This window comes from Suricata suricatta, chromosome 17 (assembly GCF_006229205.1).
Source record: "Suricata suricatta isolate VVHF042 chromosome 17, meerkat_22Aug2017_6uvM2_HiC, whole genome shotgun sequence".
In the NCBI taxonomy this organism is placed as follows: domain Eukaryota; kingdom Metazoa; phylum Chordata; class Mammalia; order Carnivora; family Herpestidae; genus Suricata; species Suricata suricatta.
The window spans coordinates 16824778-16839669 of NC_043716.1; the positions used below are offsets into that span (position 1 = coordinate 16824778).

Consider the following 14892-nt stretch of genomic DNA (forward strand, 5'->3'; position numbering starts at 1 on the left):
CTGTTTGGCCAATGTGGGTTCAAGGCTTCTGCCTAAACGTAGGGGGCTGGTCAGTACGATTGTCTAGGGTCTTGAACAGGAGCGAGTTTAATTCCTGTTGTTTCCCTGTGCTGCCTCCTCTGTGTGAGCTCCATAAAAGCTCAGTTAAGGAGCGAGAGGATGGTTATTAGCTAAGGGACAGCGTCCGTATTTCTGAGTGAGTGAGGAATGTGAGGAATGGAGTGTTTTATGTTCTATCCTGCCCCACCTCTCAAAGGGTACTCAAACCTGCCCAGGTGGAAGGACCACCTGAGAGGTCCCCAGAGGGGTCCTCGATCGCTAGCTTAGGCTGCTGTTGGCTGATGAAGCTGCCTGTGACTAAGAGAGCACAAGGGGGAAAGCTGCTCCACCCGGGACACTCGTGCTCTCACCTAGAAACCAATCGGGCCGTGATTGCCAGGAGCCCCACAGGGGTTAATATGTAACCTTGGCGCCATCAGAGAAGGCAGAGCAAACACCCAAATCTCTTGGTCCCCTAAGGCTTCTAGCTTTTCCTCCCTCTCGCAGCAACTTTTCCCTAGCTCCCCGCTCAACTCCAACTACTCCCACTCCCTTACTACCCCTCCCCTCTCCCGCCCCCAGTACTTAGACTTTCTGGCGTTAGCTTTCCTTTCCACTGGAGGCGGGAGGGAATCCCGCGCCAAGGTGGGGATAGGCTGACACCTAGTGACCACGAGATGCAACTGCCTCGGGCCCCTGGCCTGAAGAGTAAGGGTCACACCATCAGCCTGGCCAAATCCGCGGTGTTCCTTGTCCCAGTCTCCAGGGAGCCAGGAGTCGAGAGCTGGGACTGTCTGAGGGAGGATTGTGACAGCCGCTCGGCCCCGGGAACCCAAGAGCGAGCTGGGAAGAGGAGTGGTGATGGATTAGTCGACCCTTTCTAGGAATTGAGTCGATGCGGAGCACCATACAGGCAGAAAAATGTGTCGGTCTCTGGCCTAAAGCAGCTAGAGCCAGTGGAAGGACAGAGTTTGGGCGGAGATCACTGTCGAAGTGAGGCTCGGACCCATCTGCAGGACAGGGGCTTAAAGGACGCGCGTGTGTGACGTGCCCCGCCCCTCACTGCCAAGATTGGAGCTGGGGGCGGAGAGTGAGTTCTCTCAGTGCCCTCCTAGGAGGGGGAGCTGGTAGCCCCGGGGAAAGTGGGGACGCGGGTTTATGAGGCCAAGCGAGCGAGGCGGGACTCCCATCGGCAGTCGGGAGGCGCCAGCAAGGGGTGCTGCGGAGGCGGCGGTGCCCCAAGTACAGCCCCTTTTCGCCCAAAGTCCGCGGGAGTCTGGCGGGGACCGGAGACCCCGGGAAACGGCGCTCGCGCTCTCGGTGCAGCCTAGGAGCCGGAGGGGCGGGAACAAGCGACCGGGGCGGGGCGGGGGCGATTGGGGGCGGTGGCAGAGGCCGGCGGGGAGGAGAAGGGAGGAGCTCAGGGGCCTACAGGGCGCTGCGAAATCTGTGCGAGGCTGGCGGCCGGGGTGGGCTGGCCCGAGAGGGAGCCACGTTCCCTGAGCAGTCCGAGAAGGCCCCCTCGACGGCGGACAGACAGACGGCAGGGAGGGCCAGCATGCCTCCGCTGCTGCACCCCGCCCTGCCGCTGCTCCTGGGCGCCACACTGACCTTCCGGGGGCTCCGGAGAGCGCTCTGCCGCCTGCCTCTGCCGGCGCACGTGCGCGCCGACCCCCTGCGCACCTGGCGCTGGCACAACCTGCTCGTCTCTTTCGCCCACTCCATTGTGTCCGGAATCTGGGCGCTGCTGTGGTGAGTGAAGTACTGGGGTTTTGAAGGTGGGTGGTTAGGGGAGACCGCGGTACCCTCCGCATCCCTCCCTAGCAGGCCGAGGCCGTGCAGTCTCACCTGTGATTTCCCTGTTTGGAAAACTCTCCCAACTAGGAGCGGCAGAGGACCCAAGGGAGGGGGAGAATCTCATCTGGGAAACGGGAGACACCTGGGTTTCGGCCAAGCCTCTCCTCACTGCCCAGTCAGCCAATAGCGCGAGCCCAGATTCCCCAGGGACTGGGAAGGGTGATGGGGGATTAGAGGGTCCTTGGGGATGGCGAGATGTTGAGAGCGCGCCTTCTTCGCTCCCAGTATATGGCAGACCCCGGAGTTGCTGGTGGAGATTGAGACGGCATGGTCGCTATCTGGCTATCTGCTGGTTTGCTTCTCCGCAGGTAGGCCTTGCCCAGAAAGTATTATGTAGGTGGGGTCGGGGGAAAGCTTCTTGTCCAGGTCCTTTCACGACCTTTTACTCTCTTCGCTAGGGTATTTCATTCACGACACAGTGGACATCGTGATCAGCCGCCAGGCACGAGCTTCTTGGGAATACCTGGTTCATCACGTCATGGTAAATAAGACGCAGGGGGTGTGGGGTGGGCCTGATGCTAGCAGTCTAGTCTCAGACCTGGCTGTCTGAACCTAGGAGGCCAGCTTTTCTTTCCTTAACCCCATTTCCAACCTGTGTTCTACATCCCGTGCCTGACAGACGGTTGGGACTGATTGTGTCCTCGGCTCACTGTTTTAGACCAGCAATCCCTCGTCTTGCCTAGCACCTCAACAGACTGATGGTATGTGGGCTCCCTAATACATTCTCTTCCTTGCATTCTAGGCCATGGGTGCCTTCTTTTCAGGCATCTTTTGGAGCAGGTTTGTCGGTGGAGGAGTCCTAACCTTGCTGGTGGAGGTCAGCAACATATTCCTCACCTTCCGCATGATGATGAAGATCAACAATGCCCAAGACCTTCTCCTCTACCGGGTCAACAAATATGTCAACTTGGTCATGTACTTTCTCTTCCGCCTGGCCCCACAGGCCTACCTCACCCATTTCTTTTTGCGTTATTTGGGCCAGAGGACTCTGGGCACCTTTCTGCTGAGTATCCTGCTCATGCTGGACATCATGATCCTCATCTACTTTTCCCGCCTTCTCCGCTCAGACTTCTGCCCTCAGCGTGTCCCCAGCCAGCAACACAAAGACAAGTTTTTGACCGAGTGAGAGGCACAGAGCCTACAACTTGTGGTAAGAGCAAATAGAGCCTCGCACATGTATGGAAGAATTAGCCCTGAGACTGGGGCATCCTCTGGGGATGGCCTCTCCACCTTTCAAGTCCCACACCTACTATTGAAAATGCTAATGAAAGCACTCCAAAGTCCTTGTCCTTTCTTGGGCAAGGGGTGAGGGAAGCAGACAGACCGGTTGGACGTGCTGGTTGGGTGCAGGGACAAGGTGCCATGAAGGCCAGCCATCCCACACTGCCCTGACTTGGATGCTGATGAGAACTGTGCATTGTGTACTGGTTTCATACAGAGCCTCTTCCAGGGAGAAAGGGAGGGGCTCTTGGTTTTTTCTCCTGTCACTGTGAACGCGGCAAGCTGTGGTTGTCCCGGCACAACCAACCCTAATCTAGGCCACAAATATTTGAGTTCCCGTCGCCAGAATTGTAACAAGTGTGGTGAGGTAAAAAGGCAGAATGTACCAACAGGGTAAGTAGACCGAAAGTCTTGCCCAAGCCTTGTTACTGTGGTGTAATACGGCCTCCCTGAAGCCCAATGAGAAACCAACAAAGAAACATATGGTGGAAAAAAAGTATATTTAGATTTAGCCAGCTGGACGTGTTTAGATGATCCCGATCTGAAAAACAAAAGGGGAGCTTTGTTACTAGGATATGAAAACTGAAGGTTAAGTTGGAATATCATGATTAAAAAGCAAAATTAAGGTGAGGGACGGGCCTATTAAGGATAGGGGTGCAGTCATTTAAGATTAAATCCGCGAAAGCCAGGTTTTAGTCAGTGACAACAGACACACCACTTGCACTGGGGGGGGGGGGGTTCACATCAAAGGAAGCTTACTTTGTTGGCAACATCCAAAGCATCGTAGTCAGGAGCCAGTCGAACATATGCTTTCTTTTCTCCATCAGGCCTGGGACGAAGGAAGCTTTAATTCCCGCTGCTCTTACAGCCCCCAAGCCCTCCCTTCTTCCCCTAGTCTTTATGGCACATCACTGGTTCCTTCTCGTCATTCTTTTCCATTACTTGCACAGGAGACCAGGGATGCCACCAAGCCACAAATGAAGCCAACTCCCTTTTACAGGGAACACGATAGAACATTTTAAGACCTAACTCCAAGTAATCGGACATAAATTGTATCTTACTCCAGGGCCTGTCTCTGTCTATAGAGGTGTAGGGATCAAGAAAATGAACACTGGGACGCCTGGGTGGCTCAGCTGGTAAGCGTCCCACTTTGGCTCAGGTCATGATTTCGTGGTGTGTTTGAGCTCCACATCGGGCTCTGTGCCTAGGGCACAGTGCGAGGCTGCAATCATTAACATCCTCACACCCAGGGGTCCAGCAGGCAAAAGCAGCAGGGACTAGCTCCCCACTGCTGGGCAGCCTGGAGAGCCCCTGGGGAGGGGCCACGTCTAGTCTTTGGCATGGTGCCTGGGGAAGGAAGTGGCTAGCACGGTCCCCACTACCCCTCCAGCGGTACCGCCACGGAAGGGCCAGCTCTTTGGTCTGGAAAAACCAATCAGTGCAAATGAGAGCCTAGGGCCTGCTTCAGATTGTGTCTCCCTCTCTGCCCCTCCTCCACCCACGCCACCTCTCTCTCAAAAATGAATAAATATAAAAAAAAAATGAACACTAAACCCACACATCAAGTCCTAGAGGCAGGAGAGCTAATGTGTCCTCTAAAGTCTGTATAGATACAAAGGACTACAGCAGAAGCCACTCATTTCTCAAGGCTTGCAAACTGTGAAACCTACTTCCGACTCCATGCGGATTTCCTTGCTCACCTGATCAGAGTGTTGACCTTGGCCACGTCAATGTCATAGAGTTTTTTCACAGCCTGTTTGATCTGGTGCTTGTTGGCCTTGACATCCACAATAAACACAAGAGTGTTGTTATCTTCTATTTTCTTCATGGCTGACTCGGTTGTCAGTGGGAACTTGATGATGGCATAGTGGTCAAGCCTGGGGAAGAGGCAAAAATGGGGTCATCTGGCCTGGGTCCAATAAAAGAAAGGATTAGTCCCTCCTTTAGAGCTCAAAGCCAGAAGAGCCAAGGTGCATCAGACAATAAAGTAGCAATCATTTTTGTCAGACTTTGGTCGCTAAACAGTGTCATCATCTGCACCCTGAACCTTGGGGACCTGGAGCCTCAGCCTGGGGGGACAGAACCTTGTGCTTTCTTCTACTTGAAGGACTTTCTACCCTTTAAGTGATTAAAGAATCAGCCCTGAGAGTTCCAAACCCATTGACCTCAACATTTTATTTTTTTTAATTTTTTTTAATGTTTTATTTTTATTTTTGATATAGAGAGAGACAGAGCATGAGAGAGGGAGGGTCAGAGAAGAGAAGGAGACACAGAACCGGAAGCAGGCTCCAGGCACTGAGCTAGCTGTCCTCACAGAGCCTGACGCGGAGCTCGAACCCACGAACATGAGATCTGACCTGAGCCGAAGTCGGAGGCTTAACCAACTGAGCCACCCAGGCGCCCCAACCTTAACATTTTAGAAGGCAAACTTCTGAAAGAAATTTGAGACTTCAGAGGTTAAACAACTTACCCGTAGAGCACAAAGCTGAACTATGGATCTTGAAACCCAGACTAGAGTTCCAAAGAATGTTGGTGCTTCCCTATGAGACTAGCTAGACATTTCTGCCCCGTTTGGTTGGTGAAAACTGGTTTGAGGGCCATCAACTGAGAACAACTTTTATTTACAGCCCAAGTTAAACTTACAGTGGCCTGAGCACACCTACAACACAACTTTCCCCTTGAAATTCCGAGAAATCAGTCTCCATTCACCTGGACACCTGCTTCCTGTTTTGAAGCTAGACAGCAGTTCTCAACGTCTCATCACACAACTCCTAGGTCAAAACGGGGCACAACCCATTCCTGCCCTTTTTTTTTTTTTTGGAAGCAATGGGAGGTGGCAACTAGTACTATTGTTCTAATCTGCCGCCCCTAAGGTCAGATATTACCAGGAGCGTGGCAAATACTCAAATACTCCAACCTTTTGCCCATTACCCTAAACTATTCCTTGAGTGCAAGAAGTTGAGAGAATAAATGAGAAGTTTCCATACACCACTGCACGTCTTCTCTGACCAATACAGATTAGTTAAGTGTCCTTATCAATCTAGAATCATCCCACACTGTCACCAAGGACTGTCCCCTACAGCAATAGAGGACTCCAAACCAAAAGCATTTATCAAACTCCTACTATATGCCTCCTCTTATCCTTAAATAGGGCATTAAGAATCTTCTAGCACTCCTATTTAAAGACGCAAACTAGGTCCCAACAGGTATTTAAGAAGACCTACAGTGCTGTAGGTGTGGTAAAATTCCAAATTAAGAATGGAGGATACCCAGTATCTTTTCGTGGGAAAGGGGAAGTACTGACTTGTTTCTCCTGGGGGCGCTCTTTCGAGGATATTTGGGCTGCCTTCGGAGACGCAGAGTCTTGGGCCGTCGGAATGTAGGTGACGTGCGGATCTTCTTTTTTTTATGACTATGGACGCCTTTCAGTACTGCTTTCTTGGCCTTCAAAGCCTTTGCTTTGGCTTCGGCTTTGGGAGGGGCAGGGGCTGAAAGAAAGATATGAAGGCACGGGATTCAGAAACCACTCACTTCCATCTTCAAGACCCCCTAGCGAGCGGGCGCTCCAACCCACAGGTGCATCAGCGGTTCCTTTGAAGACATCACAAGTCTCAGGAGGTTAAATTTTTTTTCCATCATATGCACGGTACTGGGGCGAACTTGCAGTAACTCCAGAGATATGACAACGAAAAAAAAATCTAGCAATGATCGAACGCTTGATACTTGCCAAGATGTAACGCTAGAAGTTTTAACTATTTATAGCCCCATCTAACAAGGAAAGAAAGGGAAAATAAGTGACGGGCAACAATTCAGGTCTGGAGACACGAAACTCCGCCCGGTTGCTGCGAGTAGTTCCCCAAAGCCGACAGTTCGGCACCCCCCCCCTCCCCAGGTGGTGGTGGCCGGCCTCGCCTCCCCAAACCCTGTCACCGGAACCCAGCCCATGCGGTTGGGCCCACGCGCGCCGTAGCGTGGCGGAATGCGAGAAGCAGCTCCGGAACGAACACCCCAAGAATTAGCTCAGCCTCCGTCCTCCCAGCCCGTTCACTCTGCGGGCGCCCCCAGGTCAGCTAGCTGTGGTACCCCCAGCCCCAGCACTCACCTTCCTTCTTCGCCTTCGGCGCCATCTTCGTGAAAGGGATTTCCGAGGCTCGTTTCCAGGGGCTTATAGAGCCAAGTCTCACCGAAGAATCGCGATACTTTGTATTTAATGCTGATTGGACAGTATGTAGCGCGGAGCCCGCCGGGAATAGTAGTTAGGCTTAGTCTCCTCCCCAGAGCGATCGAGCATGCTCCACCTCTTCCCTCGAAGACTCTATAGCTTCTTGGGAGTTGTAGTGTTTTGGAGACACGTGTTTATTTCCTGCTGCGGGTGGATGGATGGTTTAGCCGGCTGCCGCTTGCGTCTGAGCGCTTTCCATCTTGAGGAAAGAAGATCGTAGTTGCAGGAGACAGTAACACTGAACACCGAGTGCGTATAATTAGGTTGATTTGGAAAATGAAACAAAGTCCTAGAAGGTTAGAGCAGAAATTGGTTCCAGTCCTTCAAACAACATCTAGAAATTTGGGTCCAGAGAGGGGATGTGGCTTATCAATCACCGTGATTTGGTGGCAGAAAAGGTCAAGGGGAGCCTAGGTGATATCAGGGTTGGGAAGTTGGAGCCCCACATTGACAGTTCGGAACCTGCTCGGGATTTGCGCGCGCGCGCGCGCGCTCTCGCCCTTACTCTCGCTCTCTCGCTCTGCCACGCCCCCATGCTCCCGCGCGCGCGAGCTCTCTGTCTCAAAATAAATAAGTAAACATCTTTAAAAATTTAAAAGAAAGAGGGGCGCCTGGGTGGCTCAGTCGGTTAAGCGTCCGGCTTCGGCTCAGGTCATGATCCCACGGTTCGTGGGTTCGAGCCCCGCGTCGGGCTCTGTGCTGACGGCTAGCTGGGAGCCTGGAGCCTGCTTCAGATTGTGTCTTCCTCTGTCTCTGACCCTCCTCTGCTCGCGCTGTCTCTCTCTGTCTCTCAAAAATAAATAAAAAAATATAAGAAAAATTTTTAAAAATTTAAAAAGAAAAGGTCAAGTCAGGCAGAGGGGAAGAGGAAAGTATCGGAGGAGGTAGAAGGTAGGGCTACATCTGCCCCTCTTTACCTATGACAGTCAGATTTTGTGTTTTCCCAAAAATTCTCTTGAAACTACCAATATTCCAACTACCTAGCGTACAGATGTCTACAGGATTCGCTAATTCTTCTTGTGAATAATTTCATTTACAATCCCCTTCCTGTTAAGTAGTCTTCCCATCCTTGCTTCAGTCATGTTTGGATCCTCAAAATCAGTTCCTGACACAGCTAGTTTTAGTAAAGCTCAGGTTTGCTTCTCTGAGGGTCTATCTATCCCACTTCCACCCGGACCTTTCTATCTTCCTCCTCCCCTCTTTGGAGCCAGATCTCCCCCCTTTGACAGTGAGAACTGTGTGTGACACCCCTCTTCTATCCCGCAGAACTGCAAAATGCAAAAGTTGTCATTGAGGCTCCAATGGCACTAGAGAGAACGCCTATACTGGAGTGGAGGCACCATGTCCCATAACCGTGACCCACTCAAAGGGCAGAGTTTGAAGTCCACCTACCCCTTCTTTATCCTCCATGGTCTCCTCCTTGGTCTTCAGCCTCCCCACCCGTCAGTCTACACTGCTTTGAAGAAAAAGACACCAGACTTCAGACGTTTCTTCCCTCGGTTGGCATCCCATTCCGACCCTGGCATCCCCGGTGTGCTTTCACCCTAACCCCACCCTATCCCAGGGCAGAAGGGCGAGCGAGGGCAGACTCTTATGAGTCACGTCCTGGGCCTGGAGTTGAGGAGGAAAGCGCCGCCTCTCCTCGGGCCCCTTCTCTCCTTTCCCCTCCCCGCCGGTTCCTGGCCCAGCCAGATACTGCGCAGCCGTCACCGGTTCTCCATCACCAGTTGGACTGGGTAAGGGTCCTTTGGAGCCGCAGTCCTGCGCAGAGGTGCAAGGGAGTGCACCCTGGGGGACCTCGATCTGGACACGTTCCAGCCAGGGTGGAGGCGGACCTGGTGCCCATGAGGCATCTGGCAGGGTAGCCAGAGCTAGGGCAGCGCAGTGGGGAGGAGAGGAGAGGGGAGGTTCAGACAGCCAGCGAGGCTGGGAGCAGCCGGGAGAGGGGCGGGGGGCGGCCCTTCTCCAGGAATTTCCGGGGATCATGTTACAGCGCTCGCCGAGGGAGAGCTGTGTGGGGACGCCAGGCCCTGCAGCGGACTGGGCCCCAGGCCCCCTCCTCCAGCAGCCCGCGGGCCTTGCAGCGCGGTCCCTGCGCACACTGACCCCGTGCGGCCGGGCCGCTCCGCGCCCCTAGGCAGCTCTGTTATGGTAGGGCCACCTGAACCCCGAGTTGTCGTCGGGTCACCGCGGCCCCGAGTCATCGTAGGAACTATCCGGCCCCGAGTTATCGTGGGGTCTGCGCAGGCCCGGCCCCCTCCGGACGGGACTTCCCGCCCCCATCTGGCGGCCGAGGAGTCTCCCCGCCCCCGAGTCGTCCTCGGGACTCCCCGGGCCCGGGTGATTGTGGGTTCGCCCCGGCCTCGGATGATTGTTTCATCCCCGTGGCCTGCTGTGGTCGTAGCGTCACCGAGGCCGCGGGCTCCCGGAGGCTTCCCGTGGCCCAGAGTTATAGTCGGAACCCCTCGGTCGCGGGTGATTGTCGGGTCTCCACGGGCCCGGGTCGCTGGGGCGGATCAGGCTCCCGTGCCTTCTCGGGGCTCCCCGCAAGGCCGCAGGCGAGATGAACATTCTGGCGCCCGTGCGGAGAGACCGCGTCCTGGCGGAGCTGCCCCAGGTAGGCTCCAGGGCCACGTCGGGCTTCTGGCTGGTTCGGGCTTCTGGGTGTGGGCGGGGAGGAGGCGGCACCAGATCAGTTAGAGGCTTGAGCCCAGCCCTGCCACCCGGCTAGGTCGGCTGCTTCTGGGTGGTCCCCTACCCCCGCCCATCGCAGCTTGGCTTCGGGACATGGGCCAGGAGTGGGTGAGTCCCATTCTCTTCTACGCCTCTCAGTGCCTGAGGAAGGAGGCCGCTTTGCACGTGCACACAGACTTCCACCCCCGCGTCACCTGCGCCTGCCAGGAGCACCGGACAGGCACCGTGGGGTGAGTTAGACACCCTCAGCAAAGAAAGGAAGGTTCAGGAAACCTTGTAGTCAAAGCTAATGTACACAAGCACCCCCTGGGGCTCCATTTCAGCTTCTACCAGCTATATGGTTATTCCCCTTTTATACCCACGTGTTCTCCCGTTTCTTCCCAGCAAGGCTGTGAGGAGTCTTATGAAATGGGGTGGGGTAGAAAGGTGGTATTTCACTTCTGATACAGAGACGGTGTCCAACGGGGAGGTGGAGGGGGGGAGAGGGCATCACCAGCTCACCTTCCCAATACCATACATTTAAGCCCTAGGGCAGGGGGCTGTGCCTGGAGGGATGTGTCCCATTATGGGTAAAAGAAGGTAATACTAATAATACTTGCCAGCCATTAATTGAATACTTACTAAGTGCCAGGCAGTGCCTTGGTTACTATTATTGTCTTTTATTAAATGGAAAACACCATTGCTTTTTAGATGTATCCTGATTTCACAGGTGTTATGTTATGTGTGGGGCGCCTGGGTGGCTCACTCGGTTGAGGGTTCAACTTCGGCTCAGGTCATGATCTCACGGTTCGTGGGTTCAAGCCCCGCATCTGGCTCTGTGCTGACTGCTAGCTCAGAGCCTAGAGCTTGCTTCAGATTCTGTGTCTCTTTCTCTGCTCCTACCCTGTTCACGTTCTGTCTCTCTCTGTCTCTCAAAAATAAATAAATGTAATAAATAAATAAACAAAAATAAAAATGTACGTGTGGGGGGCAAAGGGGAGGTATGCCTCAGAATATAGGACATTTATTTTAATCTTCACAACAACTCAGTAGAATATATACTAAATCTCTGCTTAACGAATGTTGAAAATGAGGCTCAGAGAGGCTAAGTAACTTGTCCGAAGTCACACAGCTAATAAATGTAAGAACTGGGATTCCAATTCATGTCTCTTTGATGCTGAAGCAGAAGACACTCCTCCCCAGCACATGTGTCCAGGCAAGCTGCCTGGGAGGCCTTGTGCCTCTGGGAACCTCAGCCTGGGTGGTAACTTCATTGAGCTCGTGGGGAACATTGCAAGAGGTAGTGCTCATTCCTCCTGCCCATCTTTGTGTCCTGCAGATTTAAGATCTCCAAAGTCATTGTGGTGGGGGACCTGTCCGTGGGGAAGACTTGTCTCATTAGTAGGTAAGAAGGCACCTCTAGTTAGGCTGGTTTGGGCTGGACAGGGTGCGGCCAGACCTAGCCAGGCGGGCTGGGCTCAGGGCCAGAGCATCTCGTATTCCCGCAGGTTCTGCAAAGATACTTTTGATAAGAATTACAAGGCCACCATTGGAGTGGACTTTGAAATGGAGCGATTTGAGGTGTTGGGCGTCCCCTTCAGTCTGCAGCTGTGAGTGTTTTCTCCGTACCTCCCAGCCATTCCTTCCCCCTGCACCCCTACCCCACCTCACAGCCCCCTCCCACATACCCATGTTTTAGTGTTTTACCCCCTGCTTCCTCCCAGCTGGGATACTGCTGGACAGGAGAGGTTCAAATGCATTGCATCAACCTATTACCGAGGAGCTCAAGGTAAGGGTGAAGTGGGGCAGGTGGGTGTTCCTGGCCTCTCATCAGGCCTGGGGGGGTTTGGGAAATGAGCCAGCAATGTCAGCTGTTTTTGCCACTTTTCCAGCCATCATCATTGTCTTCAACCTGAATGATGTGGCCTCCCTGGAACATACCAAGTACGTAGGGATGCTCCACTATAATGGGGGCTTCGGGAAGAGAGGGTTCTTAAAAGTGGGGTGGTATAGGGGCACCTGGGTGGCTCAGTCAGTTAAGTGTCCAACTTTGGCTCAGGTCATGATCTCATGGTCCGTGGGTTCAGGCCCACGTCGGGCCCTGTGCTGACAGCTCAGAGCCTGGAGCCTGTGTTCGGATTCTGTGTCTCCCTCTCTCTGCCCCTCCCCTGCTTGCTCTCTGTCTCTGTCTCTCCAAATAAAAAATAAAAGATATTTAAAAAAAAACACAAAAGAAGGGTGGTCGGGTGCATTGGCGGTGAAGGAGAAGAAAGCATCGAGGACCAGAGAGAGGGTAATGGGCATGTATGTCAGCAGAGGGGCTTGGCCAGCTCACTCATCCCTGATCGTCTACCCTCAATGGTAGGCAGTGGCTGGCTGATGCACTCAAGGAGAACGACCCTTCCAGTGTGCTTCTCTTCCTCGTGGGTTCCAAGAAGGACTTGAGTGTAAGTGTGCCAGGAAGGGGGTACTTCCATCTTGGTGAGGAGATCCCCCACCCTTGCCATCTGACTCTGCCCTTCTCCTAGACTCCTGCTCAGTATGTGCTAATGGAGAAAGACGCGCTCAAGGTGGCCCAGGAGATGAAGGCTGAGTACTGGGCGGTCTCATCTCTCACTGGTGAGTCCACATCTTCAGGTCCTTTGCTGTGACACTCCTGCCTACCCGGCCTCTCATTCCTCTACCTTCAGCTGTGCCCAATGACCCCAGGCTTGGAACTGTCCCTAAGCACCCATTTGCTCCATGTGTCAGGTGAAAATGTCCGGGAATTCTTCTTCCGCGTGGCAGCACTGACCTTCGAGGCCAACGTGCTGGCTGAGCTGGAGAAATCAGGGGCCCGGCGCATTGGGGACGTTGTCCGTGAGTGCCTGGCTGGATGAGGGTGGTGGAAACACAGGGAGACCTCTAATCCCTGCTTCACATATTTCTCACCCTTCTTCAGGCATCAACAGTGATGACAGCAACCTTTACCTAACTGCCAACAAGAAGAAGCCCACGTGCTGCCCATGAGCATTAAGGGGACTGTCGAGAGGCTGGCCAGCCCTGTGGCACTGTGCCACCTTGACTGCCCTAGAGCGCCACCCTGGACATTTGCACTGATTGGTTTTTCCAGACCAAAGAGCTGGCCTTTGCGTGGCGGTACCGCTGGAGGGGTAGTGGGGACCATGCTAGCCACTTCCTGCCCCAGGCACCATGCCAAAGACTAGATGTGGCCCCTCCCCAGGGGCTGCTCTCCAGGCTGCCCAGCAGTGGGGAGCTAGTCCCTGCTGCTTTTGCCTGCTGGCCCCCTGAGTGTGAGGATGTTAATGATCCCAGCCTCGCACTGTGCCTTATGCATTAAAATCTCTGTTATTAGCAGTTTGGGGACTGGAGTCCTTTGTTGGGGGTGAGGGATGTGGAATGGGCAGGGCTGTATGCCTGTCTTGGGACTGGAGCTTCCTGTGGGATTTTGGCCATCCCTGACCCCCGGGGAGGGCTCAGAAAGGCTGGAAGCTCAGGAACCACATTTGGAGGGCTGTCCTAAACTCTCAGTGTTTGATTTTGAGAGCTCTTTCCTTTGGTTCCTTATCCCCAACTGTGTCCTCCGACTTGGTGCTTATCCCCAAATTTCTTCCATTGGATAGACTTTCTTTTTTTCCATCCTCTTCCTATCTTCCCTTTAAAATATACTTCTTTGGGGGTGCCTGGGTGGCTCAGTTGGTTAAATGTCCTACTTCTGCTTAGGTCACGATCTCACGGCTCAGGGCCCACATCACACTCTCTACTGTCAGTGTGGAGCCTGCTTAGGATCCTCTGTCCCCCTCTCTCTCTACCCCTCTCCACCCTCAAAAATAAACATTAAGAAAATATAAAATAAAAAAAAAATTTCTCTGAGGGGAATATAGTAGGGAGTGACTGAGTTTTGGATGCTCTTTGGGTTGACCAGAAGACCCAGAGTGGGTATGGGCTTAGCTCTTACTCAGAAGATGTGTTATCTACCTATATTAATGATATAAACATAAATGTATGAGTAGTATCATTTTACATTTTATTTTTATTATTTTTAAAAATTTTTAATGTTTATTTTTTGAGGGAGACAGAGTAACAGAGCATGAGTGGGGGAGAGGCAGAGAGAGTGGGAGGCACAGAATATGAAGCAGGCTTCGGGCTCTGAGCTGTCAGCACAGAATGAGATGCGGGCTCCAACTCCTAAAGGGTGAGATCATGACCTGAGCTGAAGCCGAAGTGGGAAGCTTTAGAAGTTGGAAGCCGGGTGTCCCTCATTTTACATTTTAAACAGGATTGAATTACTAAATTCAAAACAAAACAAAACTGGCTGGCTGTCTCAGTTGGTGGAGCATGCAACTCTCGACCTCAGGGTTGTGAGTTCAAGCCCCATGTTGGGCCTCGAGCTCACTTAGAAAAAAGAAAACCACGGGGCGCCTGGGTGGCTCAGTCGGTTGAGTGTCCGACTTCGGCTCAGGTCATGATCTCACAGTTTGTGGGTTTGGGACCCGCATTGGGCTCTGTGCTGACAGCCCAGAGCCTGGAGCCTGCTTCTGATTCTGTGTCTCCTTCTCCCTCTGCTCCTCCCCTACTTGCAATCTGTCTGTCTCTGTCTCTCTAAAATAAATAAATGTAAATAAATAAATAAATAAGCAAAAAAGAAAGAAAAAAGAAAACCAGCCCAGTTTTTCCCTTTTCAAGAAGAAAAAAGGTAGGCTCTGAGCCAGAAAGCTGCCCATGTAAGTCCTCACTGTCCATCCTCAATCACTTCTCACTGTGGTCCCCTCAAGAGAAGTTATTTTTTCCATCTCTCTTCCCTAACAGACTGTGGTTGTCACCCCTTGTCGTTCTTGCCCAGAGCCTGTAACTTGGTGCTCACTGTGTGTGTGTGTGTG

At 53.0% G+C, this 14892-nt stretch overlaps 3 protein-coding genes and 2 non-coding genes across 6 annotated transcripts; 2 read left to right on the top strand and 3 right to left on the bottom strand.

Annotated features, from left to right (window-relative positions):
* Positions 1–1446: 1446 nt before the first annotated feature.
* TLCD1 (TLC domain containing 1) lies at positions 1447–4935 on the top strand. Its single transcript, XM_029927890.1, has 4 exons — positions 1447–1791; positions 2122–2204; positions 2295–2377; positions 2639–4935. The coding sequence occupies exons 1-4, from the start codon at positions 1598–1600 to the stop codon at positions 3020–3022; spliced, it is 744 nt and encodes a 247-aa protein (XP_029783750.1). The 5' UTR covers positions 1447–1597; the 3' UTR covers positions 3023–4935.
* RPL23A (ribosomal protein L23a) lies at positions 3599–7244 on the bottom strand. The gene is made up of 5 exons (XM_029928932.1): positions 7220–7244; positions 6422–6605; positions 4818–4994; positions 3877–3946; positions 3599–3658 (listed from the first exon to the last, which is right to left on the bottom strand). The coding sequence occupies exons 1-5, from the start codon at positions 7242–7244 to the stop codon at positions 3644–3646; spliced, it is 471 nt and encodes a 156-aa protein (XP_029784792.1). The 3' UTR covers positions 3599–3643.
* Positions 5087–5158, bottom strand: LOC115283104. Its single transcript, XR_003904913.1, has one exon. It is a non-coding gene; the product is annotated as a small nucleolar RNA Z17 (small nucleolar RNA).
* Positions 6694–6762, bottom strand: LOC115283098. The gene has a single exon (XR_003904910.1). It is a non-coding gene; the product is annotated as a small nucleolar RNA SNORD42 (small nucleolar RNA).
* Positions 7245–8917: 1673 nt separating the features above from the next.
* RAB34 (RAB34, member RAS oncogene family) lies at positions 8918–13369 on the top strand. 2 transcript variants are annotated; one of them, XM_029927889.1, is made up of 11 exons: positions 8918–9075; positions 9860–9956; positions 10172–10263; positions 11352–11417; positions 11521–11622; positions 11737–11801; positions 11905–11956; positions 12378–12459; positions 12541–12631; positions 12764–12871; positions 12954–13369. In XM_029927889.1, the coding sequence occupies exons 1-11, from the start codon at positions 8933–8935 to the stop codon at positions 13019–13021; spliced, it is 966 nt and encodes a 321-aa protein (XP_029783749.1). In that variant the 5' UTR covers positions 8918–8932; the 3' UTR covers positions 13022–13369. The 2 variants fall into 2 exon arrangements, with proteins under 2 accessions (XP_029783749.1, XP_029783748.1); XM_029927888.1 differs by having other exon boundaries at positions 8961–9075; positions 9744–9956.
* The last annotated feature ends 1523 nt before the right edge of the window (positions 13370–14892 follow it).

Coding starts and splice junctions, on each gene's coding strand:
- TLCD1 (XM_029927890.1), top strand. CDS start 1,598: ATGCCTCCGCTGCTGCACCCCGCCCTGCCGCTGCTCCTGGGCGCCACA. Junction 2,205..2,294: donor GCTGGTTTGCTTCTCCGCAG/GTAGGCCTTGCC, acceptor TCTCTTCGCTAG/GGTATTTCATTCACGACACA. Junction 2,378..2,638: donor ACCTGGTTCATCACGTCATG/GTAAATAAGACG, acceptor CTTGCATTCTAG/GCCATGGGTGCCTTCTTTTC.
- RPL23A (XM_029928932.1), bottom strand. CDS start 7,244: ATGGCGCCGAAGGCGAAGAAGGAAG. Junction 6,606..7,219: donor GCCGAAGGCGAAGAAGGAAG/GTGAGTGCTGGG, acceptor TCTTTCTTTCAG/CCCCTGCCCCTCCCAAAGCC. Junction 3,947..4,817: donor AAGGTCAACACTCTGATCAG/GTGAGCAAGGAA, acceptor CCTTCGTCCCAG/GCCTGATGGAGAAAAGAAAG.
- RAB34 (XM_029927889.1), top strand. CDS start 8,933: ATGAGTCACGTCCTGGGCCTGGAGTTGAGGAGGAAAGCGCCGCCTCTC. Junction 9,957..10,171: donor TCCTGGCGGAGCTGCCCCAG/GTAGGCTCCAGG, acceptor TACGCCTCTCAG/TGCCTGAGGAAGGAGGCCGC. Junction 11,802..11,904: donor CTATTACCGAGGAGCTCAAG/GTAAGGGTGAAG, acceptor CCACTTTTCCAG/CCATCATCATTGTCTTCAAC.